This window comes from Eutrema salsugineum, unplaced genomic scaffold (genome assembly GCF_000478725.1).
Source record: "Eutrema salsugineum unplaced genomic scaffold, Eutsalg1_0 scaffold_9, whole genome shotgun sequence".
Taxonomy (NCBI): Eukaryota; Viridiplantae; Streptophyta; class Magnoliopsida; order Brassicales; family Brassicaceae; genus Eutrema; species Eutrema salsugineum.
Window position 1 is genome coordinate 5,469,917 of NW_006256342.1, and position 14,969 is coordinate 5,484,885.

Here is a 14,969-nt window from a genome sequence, read left to right on the forward strand (position 1 = left end):
TTTTTCTTCTGAATTCGTTTTTACTGCAAGAAGGTAGTGTCATGAACTACAATCTGATCCAGATGCTTGGTGACACGAAAGTGTTCATCAGGTATCAGATCTAGTTTGGGAGAGCAAAACAAACATAGGAGTGGAAACCTACCTATGGGCGATTTGTGAATTAGGACGAGTCTTAAACATAATGCATCTCTTCTCTTCCAGGGCCAGAGTGGAAACCTACTGGTCAGGGTTGAGAAAGATAGTTGTCTATGATCACGACAGTGGCGTATTCATACGTCCGTGATTCCAGTTCGAAAAGTTTAAGCTAAGATCTTATCAATTTACTCTCTAGCAATGTTTTGAATCGTTCGTACCCCTGAGAAAACTTCCCTGAACCCCAACGCTTTCTTCCTTATTGATTTACACCGATTTTCTTTAAGCTCTAGTTCAATATTGTCTTTCCTTTTTAGTTCATTTTCATTTAAGCAATTAGAATATCCGTTTTTATCATTTTTAGTCATTTTCGTTAAGTTTAGTTATTACGTCATTTAATTCCCGTATTCTCTTTTAATATTTCGTTTTTAGATTTTAAACACACTACCAAACCCCTACAAAACCGTTTTTGTTCTAGACTTCCTTACTTTAACTTATTTCAAAGGCTTTTTGCAGGAAAAGATCCTCCTTCCCTGTGGATTCGATCCCTAGGTACTACAATTGATCAGCTGTGCACTTGCGGCTATTGATTTCAATTAGGGTAAAACTTGACAACCCTCGACACCACCACATCAAGTCACCACACGATCAAGTTTTTGGCGCCGTTTCCGGGGAAGGCACGCGTTTTCTTTTCTGCAAAACCCCGAGAAAGGTTAGTAAATCGACTCTAGAACCCCCTTTTCTGCAACTTTCCATTTTTCGGTTATTTTGTTTCCATTTCAGAAGATATGGATCCTATAAATCGAAATATACACTATGAGAAAGGTTTCTATAACACTCCTCAAGCCACAAGACGCAGAGAAGAATACCAAGGCCGAAATCTTAGCTACATGGATCATACAGCCAGCCAAACCACCCTTACCAACGGCGCAGAGAGACTGTTCGACGCCGGGAAGATCCTTATGGCCCTCCTCCAACCTACTTCGAGCCACACGCCTATAATCCTCCACTTCAGAACCCTAGTCAGCAAGAGGATAACTTGAGGATCAGCAGACGTTTGGGACGCCTCGAAGGGATGATAAACCAATTCCTTGATCAGCAGATTTTCACCGAAAACACCCTGCTCAAGAAAATTGATTCAATCTCTGAAGAGTTCAACAATAAATTCGATGATATGGCCAACCATGTTCGAGTTTTGGAAGAGCAAACCCACAAGGACTCACAAACACTAGCTGGGATGATCCACCAAGTCGCAACAGAGCAGACAAGACAAGGGTATGACATCATACAAAACTCGAGTGATATTGTCGAATCAAAACAGGAGATTAAAGAAGTCAGAGAATCCGCCTCCTGGTATAGAGAGAAGACAGATGAAGAGTTGCAAGAGATCGAGCACAGGCTGAACAAACTCGAGCTCAAAGCACGGGAGATTGATGCAAGAATGGAGCAGATGCCCAACATTGAGCAAATTGAGAGATTTTCTAAGAAATCTCCCAAAAATCCTGATGAAGATGCACATCAACGCCTAGGTATGAGTTGATATGATGCTAGTCTACCCAATAAAGAAGCTGGAGAGTTTCGTATCAAGTACAAGAAGGAAGAGACGGACTACGAGCAGGTTACATCCGGTGCCGCGGGTCCAAGCGTTCCGACCGCGGCCAATGCCTTCTTTCCCGCGGTCACGACCCCTCTGACCGCGGGAGTTGGTCGTTCAGATGCTCCTCCGGGGTTTGAGAGGAAAATAGTACACCTTCTGTCCCAACTTCAGCCTCCAGCACCTAAAAAAGCAACTCAGGAAGAAGAAAACCAAGTTTCAGATGAAGAACCAGATTGGCATGAATCATTACCTTGTATGATGGCAAAGGAATGTGTTGAAGATTCAGCTGATTCTTCAATCCAAGAAGACCAGACGTGCAGCGAGATAAAGATGCCATACATTGATTCAATCATTGAATATGACGCTGCAGCTTTCTTTTGTGAATCCTATTCTGCGTTTGAGACACCAGCCAACACCTACAGAGAAAGGCAAGTTCGAATTTTCCATAAGGTCAAGACTGCAGGTCAGTTTCTTATCTCTTGTTCTATTAGAGGAGAAATGTTTAAAAACGTGCTATGTGATTCTGGAGCTTGTCTTAACATGATGTCCAAGGCAATTGCTTTGAGACTTGGTATTAGACACCTGCGCAGGACTAGAGCAAAGATTAGCCTAGCTGTTGATTCCAATGCAACACCTCAAGGAATAGCTCATGAAATTCCTTTGAGAATAGGAGATTGCATAGTGCATGTCGACTTCTACATTGTCGAGACGAGAGATGCAACATATCCAGTGATTGTGGGATGGTCTTTTCTAGCAACTTCCGGAGCTATAATGGACTGGCCAAACCGGAGGATTTCATTTGCTAATATCGACAAAGATGTCTTCACAGAAGCTGTTCCATACAACAGCAAAGCAGGAAAACCACCTGCAACAGAAGAGTTTGAAGAAGAACTTTGGAGTGACGAAAGAACCTGCTAAGCAAAGCAAAGAGATGTCGAAAAAGACTTGTCTCAGGACAAGGTCTTCTTCATTGGAATAAGTCACGTCCAACACCAAAAGTCGAGCTAAACGACTTAAAACAGAAGCGCTTAATGGGAGGCAACCCATTTAGGTATTGTTTTCTTTAGAATTTTTCTTTCTTTTTCTTTTGATCTTTTTCTTTTGATCTTTTTCTTTTTCTTAGTTTCAGGTGTTTCTTATAAAACAAAAAAGCCAAAAAAATCAAAAAACCCGAAAAGACCAAAAACAAGGATGGTACCTGACTGCTCGGCCCAGCAGGAACCAAGGAGAAGCAGGAAGAGGCCGCGATATAAGCCCCCGTGGTCGCAGACGTTCTGACTGCGGGAAACGTATGATCGACCGAGGTCGCGTAGTCCTGACCGCGGCCAAGCAATGGTTCGCCGCGGTCGTGCAGCCCCTGACCGCGGCAATTGGTCGTTTCGATCAAACCCGACCCCAAACCAACCACTTCACCCCATTCCACCTCACCAATCATCCTCCACCTCATTCATCACCCTCCACCACCTTCATCACCACCTAATCACCTTCCCAAACCCCTTCGAATGAATCCGGTTTATCTTCACCAGCATCCCGGATCCAGGTAAGTTCTCTTTGTCCTTACCAATTCGATTATCTATGAATTTTTCTCATCCAATCTCGACTTGTTTCACACTGAGGACAGTGTGATTTAAGTCTGGGGGAGGATTTCATCCCTTTCTAACCTCCTTTCTTTCATGAGTCTTGCATTATCTACATTTTTTCATTTTCCTTAAAGTTTTTCAAAATCGGTTTTCAAAACAAAATACGTTTTAAAGGGAATGGTGAACATGAATCAATAATAGTTGACTGTGTGCTTTAGACTGTTCCTAGTGACATGCTCATTCATGATTTAGGACTAGACTAGGCGGTAGCTAAGCACATTTGAAACAAAGTACCCCAGAGGAATTTGAATGATTTTGATTTAGATGAAGGGATCACTAGCTCTGTTTTATTTGGACTTAATTTGGTACTTAATTTTCTCATTGAAGCATTAGACTAGGGAAACGAATCATACATTCAGGACTCCTTTATCCTTTTACCACTTTCTGTTGATCCTGAATGGCTAGTTCATCTTTAGATAGTTCCCCATCTTAACCAATCCTCTTTCAAACTACATGCACTCTTGTTTTCTATTGTCTTATATGCAGATAAGTGCAAAAACGTTGCAGAGAAAGAGGAACGACGCAGTTTTCAGTCACTAAGGACAGAGACCTGCGATTTGCAGGAAAAGTTCCCGGAAGGATTCAACACAAGAGGAAGCTAAGTTTGCCTTAGAAAAATCTCAAATTTTGGTACAATCTCGTCCTCTAGTCTCTCTCTCTTTAAAAGGCATTTCCTTTCCAAAAAAAAAAAAAAATCCGAAAATAAGAAAAGAAAAGAAATTAAAGCCTTAGAGAGTCTAGAGAGGTCGAATTTTAAGTCCCAAGGCAACTGGAGTTTGATTTTATGGAGTTTTGGAGATTGTTTTCTGATTCCCGGAAAGAATCTAAGTCTGGGGGAACAGTTGTTTACAACAAATGAGGAAGGATTATGCAACAACCTTTGGCAAGAAGAAGTGACTGAAAAACTGTGGTCATCAACAGGTCCTTATCTCTCTTGCGGTTTTGCATATTATCTTGCATCCTCCAGATCTTCAGGTAATCCGAAACACTTTAACCCCACCGCTTAAATAGCCCTTTAATGCCAAACGCTGTCTACCCTGGATGATGTCTTTAATGAGAACTCACTATTGAACTTAATGAATGTAGAGAGCTAGTTGACTGGAATCAAGATTTAATTTGTTTAAGTTTTGCATGACGGAAAAAGTGGACTAGTATCTCTTGTGCTTTGTGAGAATTTTCTAGACTAAGTTGTGGATTGATGCACTATCTTTGGTCCTAGTTTATGAGTTCATGTCTATGAGATTTGTGCATTCCCTATTTTTGTTGTCACTTAACCAGTTTAGGCTTTTGTTTTGTTTGAGGACAAACAAAGGTTTAAGTCTGGGGGAGTTGATAACACCGTATTTTGACCACTTTTATGGATCGTTTTGAAATACTTTTTCTATGTTTTTAATTGCTTTTAAGTACTTTTATTACGTTTTTCTAGTATTTGTAGTTCCAAGACTCTTTTCAGGTAACTTAGGGAAAAGCTTAACAAAATGGATAGAAAACCAGATTTTAGCTCAGAGTCAAACCGTCAGAAGTTCACCCCTGATTGAAGGCCTTCTCACCGTCTGATCCAGCTCAAATTTGGAGACCTTAAAGATGGAAGTATCAGCTTTCCTGTGCACTTTATAGCTTGGCAATCCAACGGTTCAATCAAAAGATACACAAAGAGCAAGATGTCCCGTAAACCAGCCGGCAAGCACTTCCACCCGCGGCCAACAGACAATTTCCCGTGGTCAGGAGCATCCCGACCGCGGCCAAACACTTGTTCCCCGCGGTCACACTTGTCCCGACCGCGGCAAGCCAACTCCAAGCCCAAAAAGCCCATTTCTGAAGCCCACATTTGGAGAAACCCTAAGTGACGTCCAGAGAGGTCTTGAGCACTATAAATACATGTCTTAGGAACCCTAAATAATAGAGAACGGATCACCACCGAAATATTTACTTCATACTTTTATTGTTTTTGCTTTAGCTTTTAGGGAGAGAGAGATTTGTTCTCTTGAACCCTTGTTCTTTCTTTTTCAATTTCGGTTTCTATTCTACTTCTTAATATTATGTCTTTGATTTCGTTTATTATGTCTGAGTAGTTTTATTGTTGGGATTAAGGGATTTTTGATGGGGATTTATATGTTCGATGAGGATTCCATGAGCTTTTGAGCCGAATCTTAGAACTTTTTCTTCTGAATTCGTTTTTACTGCATGAAGGTAGTGTCATGAACTACAATCTGATCCAGATGCTTGGTGACACGAAAGTGTTCATCAGGTATCAGATCTAGTTTGGGAGAGCAAAACAAACATAGGAGTGAAAACCTACCTATGGGCGATTTGTGAATTAGGACGAGTCTTAAACATAATGCATCTCTTCTCTTCCAGGGCCAGAGTGGAAACCTACTGGTCAGGGTTGAGAAAGATAGTTGTCTATGATCACGACAGTGGCGTATTCATACGTCCGTGACTCCAGTTCGAAAAGTTTAAGCTAAGATCTTATCAATTTACTCTCTAGCAATGTTTTGAATCGTTCGTACCCCTGAGAAAACTTCCCTGAACCCCAACGCTTTCTTCCTTATTGATTTACACCGATTTTCTTTAAGCTCTAGTTCAATATTGTCTTTCCTTTTTAGTTCATTTTCATTTAAGCAATTAGAATATCCGTTTTTATCATTTTTAGTCATTTTCGTTAAGTTTAGTTATTACGTCATTTAATTCCCGTATTCTCTTTTAATATTTCGTTTTTAGATTTTAAACACACTACCAAACCCCTACAAAACCGTTTTTGTTCTAGACTTCCTTACTTTAACTTATTTCAAAGGCTTTTTGCAGGAAAAGATCCTCCTTCCCTGTGGATTCGATCCTTAAGTACTACAATTGATCAGCTGTGCACTTGAGGCTATTGATTTCAATTAGGGTAAAACTTGACAACCCTCGACACCACCATATCAAGTCACCACACGATCAATGATCACGACAGTGACGTAGTCATACCGCTGTACTCTAGCTCTAGAACCTATATATCGTTATCCGTCAATCCCAATCTATTTACCCTAGTGTTAAAACCGATTATGATCCCTTAGAGTCCCCAAAATCTCAGCGTTTTTAGCCATAGTTTACAATTCCATCGATTTTTATTTGCTTACTTAAACCTGCATTTCAATTCCCTTAGTTCGATATTTTACTTGCTTTACTAGTCTTTCCTTCGATTTTTTACTTGCTTTATTAGCCTTTCATTCGATTTCAATACTTGTTTTTAGGATAGATTTATTTGCTTTCTTTTGTTTTAGTTTAATTCGTGACAAACAAACAACCTTTAAAAAAAACAATCTAGTCTAGACATAAAGTTAAAAACCGTAGAAGAATACCAGGCACACAAATCTCTGTGGATTTGATCCCTAAATACTACAACTGATTAGCTGTGCACTTGCGGCTTTCATTTGTTTTGTTAAGGGTAAAACTTGTTCCCTCACGCAGTTGACACGACATCACTTATCAAAGCTTGTTTGATTTGTTCAAACGCAGCAAGGCATTCGTATGTAAACTCAAACTTGACATCTTTGCATAGCAGAGCAGTAAGAGGACGTGCAATCTTGCTGAAGTCCTTGATAAATCGACGATAGAACCCTGCATGACCCAAAAAGCTTCTAACCAACTTCGCAGAATCAGGTGGTTGCAGACTCATCATAACGTCAATCTTCGCACGATCCACTTCGATACCAGCTTCAGAAACTTTGTGCCCAAGAATAATCCCATCTCTGACCATAAAATGACACTTTTCTCAGTTAAGGACCAAGTGTTTCTCTTCACAGCGAGCCAGAACCTTGCAGAGATTGTCCAGACAGTCTTTAAAAGTTGATCCGTAAACTGAGAAATCATCCATAAAGACCTCCATGAAATCCTCAATCATGTCAGTGAAGATGGACATCATACATCGATGAAAAGTTGCAGGAGCATTACAAAGTCCAAAAGGCATTCTGCGAAATGCGAAAGTGTCGTATGGACATGTGAAGGTGGTCTTCTCCTGATCATCTGGGTGAATCGGGATCTGGAAAAATCCTGAGTACCCATCGAGGAAGCAGTAGTAGGGATGGTTTGCAAGTCTCTCCAGCATCTGATCGATAAAGGATAGTGGAAAGTGATCTTTCCTGGTTGCTGCATTCAGCTTCCTGTAATCGATACATATCCTATACCCAGTCACTGTGCGCGTTGGAATCAGCTCATCCTTGTCATTCTTCACAACTGTAACTCCTCCTTTCTTAGGAACCACGTGCACAGGACTGACCCAATCACTATCTGAAATTGGATAGATGATCCCAGCTTCCAACAGCTTCATGATCTCCTTCTTGACCACGTCTTTCAAATTAGGGTTTAACCTGCGCTGGTGTTCGATCGATGACTTCGACTCATCCTCCAGGTGAATTCGATGCATGCACAGATCTGGTGAGATACCTGAAATATCATCAAGAGAATAGCCAAAAGCTTTGCGATGCTTGCGCAGCTTGCTCAGTAGTAAGGTAATCTCTGCATTGTTCAAAGAAGAATTGATAATGACTGGATAAGTGGAATTAGATCCTAAAAATGCATACCTTAGTCCTGCAGGGAGCTGTTTGAACTCGATCTTGGGCGCCTTCTCCTCACTCCAGTCGGAGAATTGCTTGGCCTTTGCAGGAGCCACAAGATGATCTATCTGCGCTGCCAACTGCATTACATGCTCACTGGAATCCAACATCTTCAAGTAAGATGTTGAAATTTCGTTCAAGTGCTCAGCTTCGGTTGCATATGTGGTCAAAGCTCTCTCCAATGGGTCTGTGGGTAGCATCTCATGGAAGATCTCCTCTGCAAATTCTGTGAGTGTGTCGACGTAGAAGGTCTGACCATCGATGGTGGGCTTCTTCATCAGCTTGTCCATGTCAAAGTTCATCACCAGATCTCCAACATTCAGAGCGATCCTGCCCTTCCTGACATTGATGATAGCACCTGCTGTAGCTAGAAAAGGTCTCCCAAGGATAAGAGGATCCTTAGACTCCTCTCCATACTCCAGAACCACAAAGTCAGTCGGTATCATGCAGTCTCCAATCTTGATTGGAACATCTTCCAACACTCTTTCAGGTATCCTTGTCGATCGATCAGTTAGGATAAGAGATATCTTTGTTGGCTTGAAGTCAGTCATGCCGAGATTGACAGCGACTGAATATGGCATGAGATTGACACTTGAACCTAGATCACACAGCGATCTCTTGAATCTCTCCGTGAAGATGGAGGAGTCCAAGACAAAGCTTTCTGGATCAGACAGCTTCTCTGGAATTCGGTTCTGAATCACAGCACTAACTTGCTCAGAAATCATCATCACTCCTTGTTCATGGCTGAGATTGTTGGTCACCATTCGATTCACATAACGCCTGATAACAGGAGTGATTTTCACAGCATCAACCAAAGGGATTTCTATCACAAGCTTTTCGATCAAAGCTTTGCACCGTGCATCATCTAGTTCTTGCTTGGACTTCCTAGGGCTCCTTGGGTAGGGGACCTTAGGTTTGTAGACCTTCTCCTCAGCAGATTTCGGACTTGGAGCAATAACAGCTTCGCTCTGCGATTGCTGACGCCCGACACTGGTTGTGGTGTCGCTCGACACCGGCTCAGCAATTTCAGGAATTTCTTCAAGATCTTCCAAATCCACGACTTCAGCTGCAGGAGGCGTCTTCTTGGGCTCAGAACTCAGATTTTTACCACTCCTCAACGTAATGGCACTGCAGTGGTGTCTTGGATTGGTGTCAGTCTTCCCACTTCTTGCCTTTTAACAGAACCTGCAGTTTGAGCAACCTGCGTATCGAGCTGCTTGACATGGGTATTCAAAGCTTTGATTTTTCCATTCAGATCAAGGTAGAGAGCATCCATCTTTCCATTGAAGTCCACGGTGAGCTTCTGCTGTCCTTCCAGAATCTGTTCTAGCATAGACTTCATCTCATTGTCAGAAGTTTAAGGTTGAGCTGAAAGAGTGCCGTAGTTTCTGGAAAAACTGTTGGTGGAATAAGGCTTCTGGTATTGAGGCTTAGGCGTGTAACCAGAGAAGTTCTGATTGCTGTTGAAGGTGCTTCTCTGATTGTTTCCACTGTAACTTATGTTACCTTGCTGATTACCAAACCTTTGACCCTGAAACCCTGATCCATTGACAAAGTTGAAATCTTCCTCCTCAGCTTCATCCTCGGGTTCGAAACTCTCCACTTCCTGTGCGAATCTAACAGACTTCTTACCCACTAGAAGGCTATGCACAGAGTTAAGCTTAGCTTTCACCTCAGCAATCTGCGATCTATCCATGTTCCCAGCTTGCTTTTTCCGCTCAAGATCAGCATTTTTGGTGCTATTGCTAGACGCCAAGTTTTCGATGAGCTCAACAGCTTCGTCTGGGTATCTGGTGTTGAAGTTTCCATTGCTCGCTGCATCAAGAGCCATCTGATACCTCCAATCAATACATCTGAAGAAGATACCTAACAGCTGCACATCGCTGAAGCCATGATGGGGGCAGTCACCCAAGAAGCTTTGAACGCCTCAATTGGTTCTTGAGAGAATGTCGAGATTTTTGTTCTCAATTCCTCAGACCTAGCATCATCGAAGAAGTTGTGCAGGAAGGCATTCCTGGTCTCCTCCCAAGTAGTGAGTGATCCTAGTTCCAACTGCTTCAACCAGTTAGCTGCTTCTCCAGCAAGAGAATAAGGAAACAGCTTGTAGAGGAGGAAATCATTGGACACTCCATTGTATTTGATGCTGGTGACCAAGTCCTCAAACCTCTCGATGTGATCCATAGGGTGCTCATGAGAGTGACCATGAAAGGGATGCTGACCCACAAGAGTGTAGTACACATGTTTCAGCTCAAAATTGTTCATTTGAAACACAGGGGCGTGAATCACAGACCGATTTGCATAGAACTGCTCAAGCCTGTTGTAATCTCCAAGTGTTCGTCCACGGCCAGCTGCAGGTGCAGATTCCCTCACATTCTGATCTTCTAGAACGTTCCTCTGATTTGGAACAATCACAGCATTACCACGCGGTGCAGGTGGTGGATTCTGGTTAACAACATCCACTGGTAAAGGTGCTGGTGGAATGATGTTACCATCTCCATCAAGTCTTTGGCCTCTCTCATTGCACACATGACCATCTTGGTCTCTCCAGATACAATCATCATCGCGCACAAGTCAGTTTGCGTTCTCCATCTCTGCTGGTTGCTTTGCCTTTCTGTTCGTTCTATCTAAATCTGCTAGCTCTTCATTGCTCAATTTCACTAACGGGATTTCTTTGTTGCTTCTGGTTCCACGAGTATGCATAAACCTGAAGCACAAAAGACAAAGAGAGAAAACGAAATAAGTAAATTAGGTTATAAAAACGAAAGGTGTCGCGTGACACCACAATCGGTGTCGCTCGATACTAAGAAAAACTTAGTCGAAACTCAAAAACTAGGTTTAATGGCCAAATCAAGTCCCCGGCAATGGCGCCAAAACTTGGTCTGCTCAAAGTTTAATCCCTAAGCTACTCTGCAAGAGCACAAACGTGCAGTTGTAGTATTGCAGGGGTCGAACCACAGAGACGAGAAGTCACTCAATAAACCTATTAGAATTCGAATTACGCTAAGCAAAACAATGAGAAATAAAAACAGCGATGCAGATAAAATAAATAAGCAACAGAAAAAGGATGTAATTTCGATTGGAGAAAGATTAGGTCTAGGGCGTTTTTCAGGAAATCAGTGAATGCAGATCAACTTGACTAATCAGAGTTCAGGTTTAAACACGGTTCTAGAACTCGAAACACAGAACTATAACTAACCAACTTCCGTTGTGAAAATTATCTAAGTTAAAATCTTAGAATTCCAAATTCCTTTGTAAATCCTACAGATTTAAACCAGCTTTAATGCACAAGTTCGATATGTTCACAAAGCATCTAAACCAAATTTCTTTGCGAATAGCTGATTTGCTCATCCTAGGTTCTTTCCAGTTATTCAATTACACTTCCGTGTCAATTAAGCAACCTAAGATCTAAGTTCTAGGTGATCAGTCCAGAATTAGCATTAAAAACAACCTAAGATGAAGAACTAACAGATATGAACCCTAACTAGCAAGTTAATCAAACATTCAAAGAAAACCCTAATTAAACCCTAAACCTAACAGGTGATCTACTCAGACATGATTATTGGAACAACAAACATGATGAATAGAAAGCAATAGATTAAATCGAAATAGATAAAGGGGTTCTGACTTGTCTATAAACGGACAGAGTTCAGACTTGTCTCCCCTAGCTCTCAAAATCGCCCAAAGCAATCAGAGTATCTCTCTCTCAAAAATCTAAGGTATCGATAAAAAGGGAATAAAAGTCCTATATATATATCTAAAACACGTTCTGGGCCTTCTTGGAATTATTTGGGAACTTCTGGGCCCAACTCCTTCTTCAAACAGGAAACAAAATCGTCTTTTCCTTATTTCTTTGACACACTCTCCATGGTGTCGAGCGTCACTAAAGCACAAAATCCATCTTTGACGAATTTGATCCTGATTAAGCTCCAAAGTGCTCCAAAATCTCCAGTTAAGCTCCAAACATATCTAAAACCTGTAAAGACTCCAAAAGACTCGAAAAACACTAGAAAAAACTCTATAAATAAGACCTATACCATGGTTTAAAACCATAAAAACCATGATATATTAAAAGTTAGGTTGTTTCCAGGGGTTCAAAAAGCAAAATACGAATCAATTATGTTGAACATGGGAGATAGTAACAAATTAACAATTCAGGAAGGAGGAAAGTGCTAATTGGTGAGATCAATGGATATATATAGATTGGTGAAGATGGATAAAGAAAAAATGGTGAGCGACAATATTTAGATGGAAGTTCAACAGTTCAATGAAACAAATTATCCAGAATATCTGACTTCACTCTAACCTCACTCTCTTCTTATTCTTCTCTTCCCTCTACAAATCTTCTTATTTGTTAGGCTTGATCTAACATTTTGCTTTTCCTCATCTTTTCCTTTGACAAAAAAACTCACCTTGTTTCTTTTTTTTAGAACCAATAGCTTGTTTTTTTTCCTATTATATAGTTAAACATTTTTTTTTGTCATGCACTATGTTGTTCAAATATTTTGATCATTCATCACATTTAACTTAACCAAATACTTTATTTTGGTAATAATCTATTGAATTTATGAAAGTAGATATATAAACGTATTATATAATACATGACATAATTTTCATAGCTAGGTTTATACATGTTGTAGATATATGCATACACATAACATTATTTGTTTATATGTTATCGAGAGACAAAGAGATATGAAACAAACCTAGCTTCTGAAAATCTTAAAAAACTACAGAATAGAAAAGAAAAAAATGTGATTCACTTTTCCTAAAAATCACATTGCTTAATATTTCTTTTACAAACAATAGCTTGTTTTTCCTTCCCGCCCAACAAATGTTTTGTTTCAATAGTTGTGTCAATCTCTCTCTCTTTATTATTATTGTTATTATTATTATTATTATTATTATTATTATTATTATTATTATTATTATTATTATTTTTTTTTTTTTTTTTATTTATTTTTTTTTTTTTATTATTATTTTTATTATTATTAGTTACAAAGTGTTTGATCAATTTTTTTAAATCCGCTCCAATTTGAAGCTTGAGAACTTGTCATATTGGATCATCGAACCTTGAATCTTCATTCGCTATCTTTTAAATTCTCATCTAGGATTTTTCTCTGAAACTGTATGAGCTTTAACTCGTCTTTGCTGTAAATCTCTTGAATTGTTATAAACTGATTTTCTGGAAAAAAAAAGAGATAATAAAGTTGGACTAACTTTTTTTTATATATTTTTGGTAAACGTTGGACTAATGAATATGTAATCAATAGTATCCGACTCAACTTGGTAAAACCTTCCATCAAAATATTTGTCAACTTCTTTTCTATAAAGAAGACAGTCCAACTTCTCTTCATCACTTGTACATTCAAAATAAACAAGAAAAGATCTTGAGATTTAGCAATGGAGAAAACGTCTCTCAAGCTTGTCTTCTTGTTCTCCCTCACAGTCATAACATTTTGTAAGCTTCTTCTTTGTTATATAATTTTTTTGGTTTGGTTTTGTACTAAAGTTTGTGGTGTTGTATGCGTGAAGGTTCGTTTTTGGGTGATGCAAGAGAGATGGCGGAGGAAGAAGTGAGTTGCCTAGGCAGCGAATGTCCCGAAGGAAACAAGAACTGTAACTGCTTGCCGCGGGTAGCACCTATAATGGAGTCCACTGGTGTTTGCGAACATGAAAATGACTGCAAGAAGTACTGTCCTCTGGAATGCAAGTCTAAAAATAGAACCTGTGTCTGTGCCTGTAATGGTGGACACTGTTTCTGTCAGTGTTAGGAGTTTCAAAAAACCACTGTATTTATACTTATAAGACAAAGAGGAACAAACAATAGACACATTCAAATCAATTTCTTACTCCCCTTTGATAACATGTCTCTGCAGCCCCCCCTAGTACAATTGGAATTTGAGAAAATTTAAGTACTAAAAGGCCCTGAGACAGGTCCAATCATGTTCAAACAATGTGTTCAAGTTCCGAAACGTTTCTCAGTTTTCCTGCAGCTTTCTATGTTTCTTTCAGTGCTAGCAAGAGCTTCCGAGAAAGCTCCGTCTCTGCAGAGTTTTTGCGATTCTTGTTAAGAATTTCTAAGAGCGAGGATCACTCGCAGAGGGCTCTCGAGATGGACAGCGTGACCAGCTTCTGGGATTTCAACCATCTCAATGATGTTGTTTTCGCTTTTCTTGCTTTTACTCATCTCGTGGAACATTCTAGAAGCGATTTGTTTGAATTTGACATCTTTCTCTCCGAAGACACGCGAGATATTTGTATCTCAATCCTCCAGCTCTTCCCATAATGACCTATTTTTCAAAGGATATAACATCATCATCGTTGTCAAAGATCATCATCAGCCATGAAAAAAAGGTTTCAAAGATGAACTTACGGTTGTCTCCCATTGCTTAGATGTGAGAGGAGCTTTGCAACACTAAGGACATCATCATGTACCAAGCGGCTTGCAACTATTTTTCTAAAATGAGGATGACTACTCATTGCAAAACTCACTCATATGAGTATGAAATCCAAGTCCAGATAACAAAGTCATCAAATTACAGAAAGTAACCTTTTTGAGGCAAAGAACCAAATCCTTGGAAGCATCATTGGATCTAGCAAACGATGAAAAAGAGAAAAATGCACAAGAAATAACTATGAGGAACAAGCTTTTGATGGATATGGTGATGCAATTATCAAGTGAAAGGGAATGTATACAAGAACAGGTACTTTTGGCTATGTGCCTAATTGTTTTCTTTATACAAGCAAAGGGACACACAAGCCAACCATTAATGTCTTTTTGCAGCTACATTCTTTGGCGAAGGAAAATGAAAAACTGAGAGTGAATCAATGCTTAGCGGGAAATAAGTACCAAAGAAATGGACCTTATGCTGGAGAAAAAGAGCCGCCTTTTCACGCAGATGGTCCCGGAATCGAGGCATTTGCTGAAAGTCTGCAGGCAGGTATTCAGTTTTTTGCTTTGGAAGAATGATGGACTAAGCAAAATGTAGATGATTATGGGATGTG

The 14,969-nt window shown here is 40.0% G+C and overlaps 1 protein-coding gene across 1 annotated transcript; it reads left to right on the plus strand.

Moving 5' to 3' along the window:
* The first annotated feature begins 13,364 nt into the window (after window positions 1-13,364).
* On the plus strand, window positions 13,365-13,735 carry LOC18009389 (putative defensin-like protein 262). The gene is made up of 2 exons (XM_006391015.1): window positions 13,365-13,422; window positions 13,497-13,735. Exons 1-2 carry the CDS (start codon window positions 13,365-13,367, stop codon window positions 13,733-13,735), a joined length of 297 nt encoding a protein of 98 aa, XP_006391077.1.
* The last annotated feature ends 1,234 nt before the right edge of the window (window positions 13,736-14,969 follow it).

Excerpts from the sequence above, each read along its gene's own strand:
- LOC18009389 (XM_006391015.1), top strand. The coding sequence starts at position 13,365 with ATGGAGAAAACGTCTCTCAAGCTTGTCTTCTTGTTCTCCCTCACAGTC. Across the intron at positions 13,423-13,496 it reads CCTCACAGTCATAACATTTT|GTTCGTTTTTGGGTGATGCA; the intron begins GTAAGCTTCTTC and ends GTATGCGTGAAG.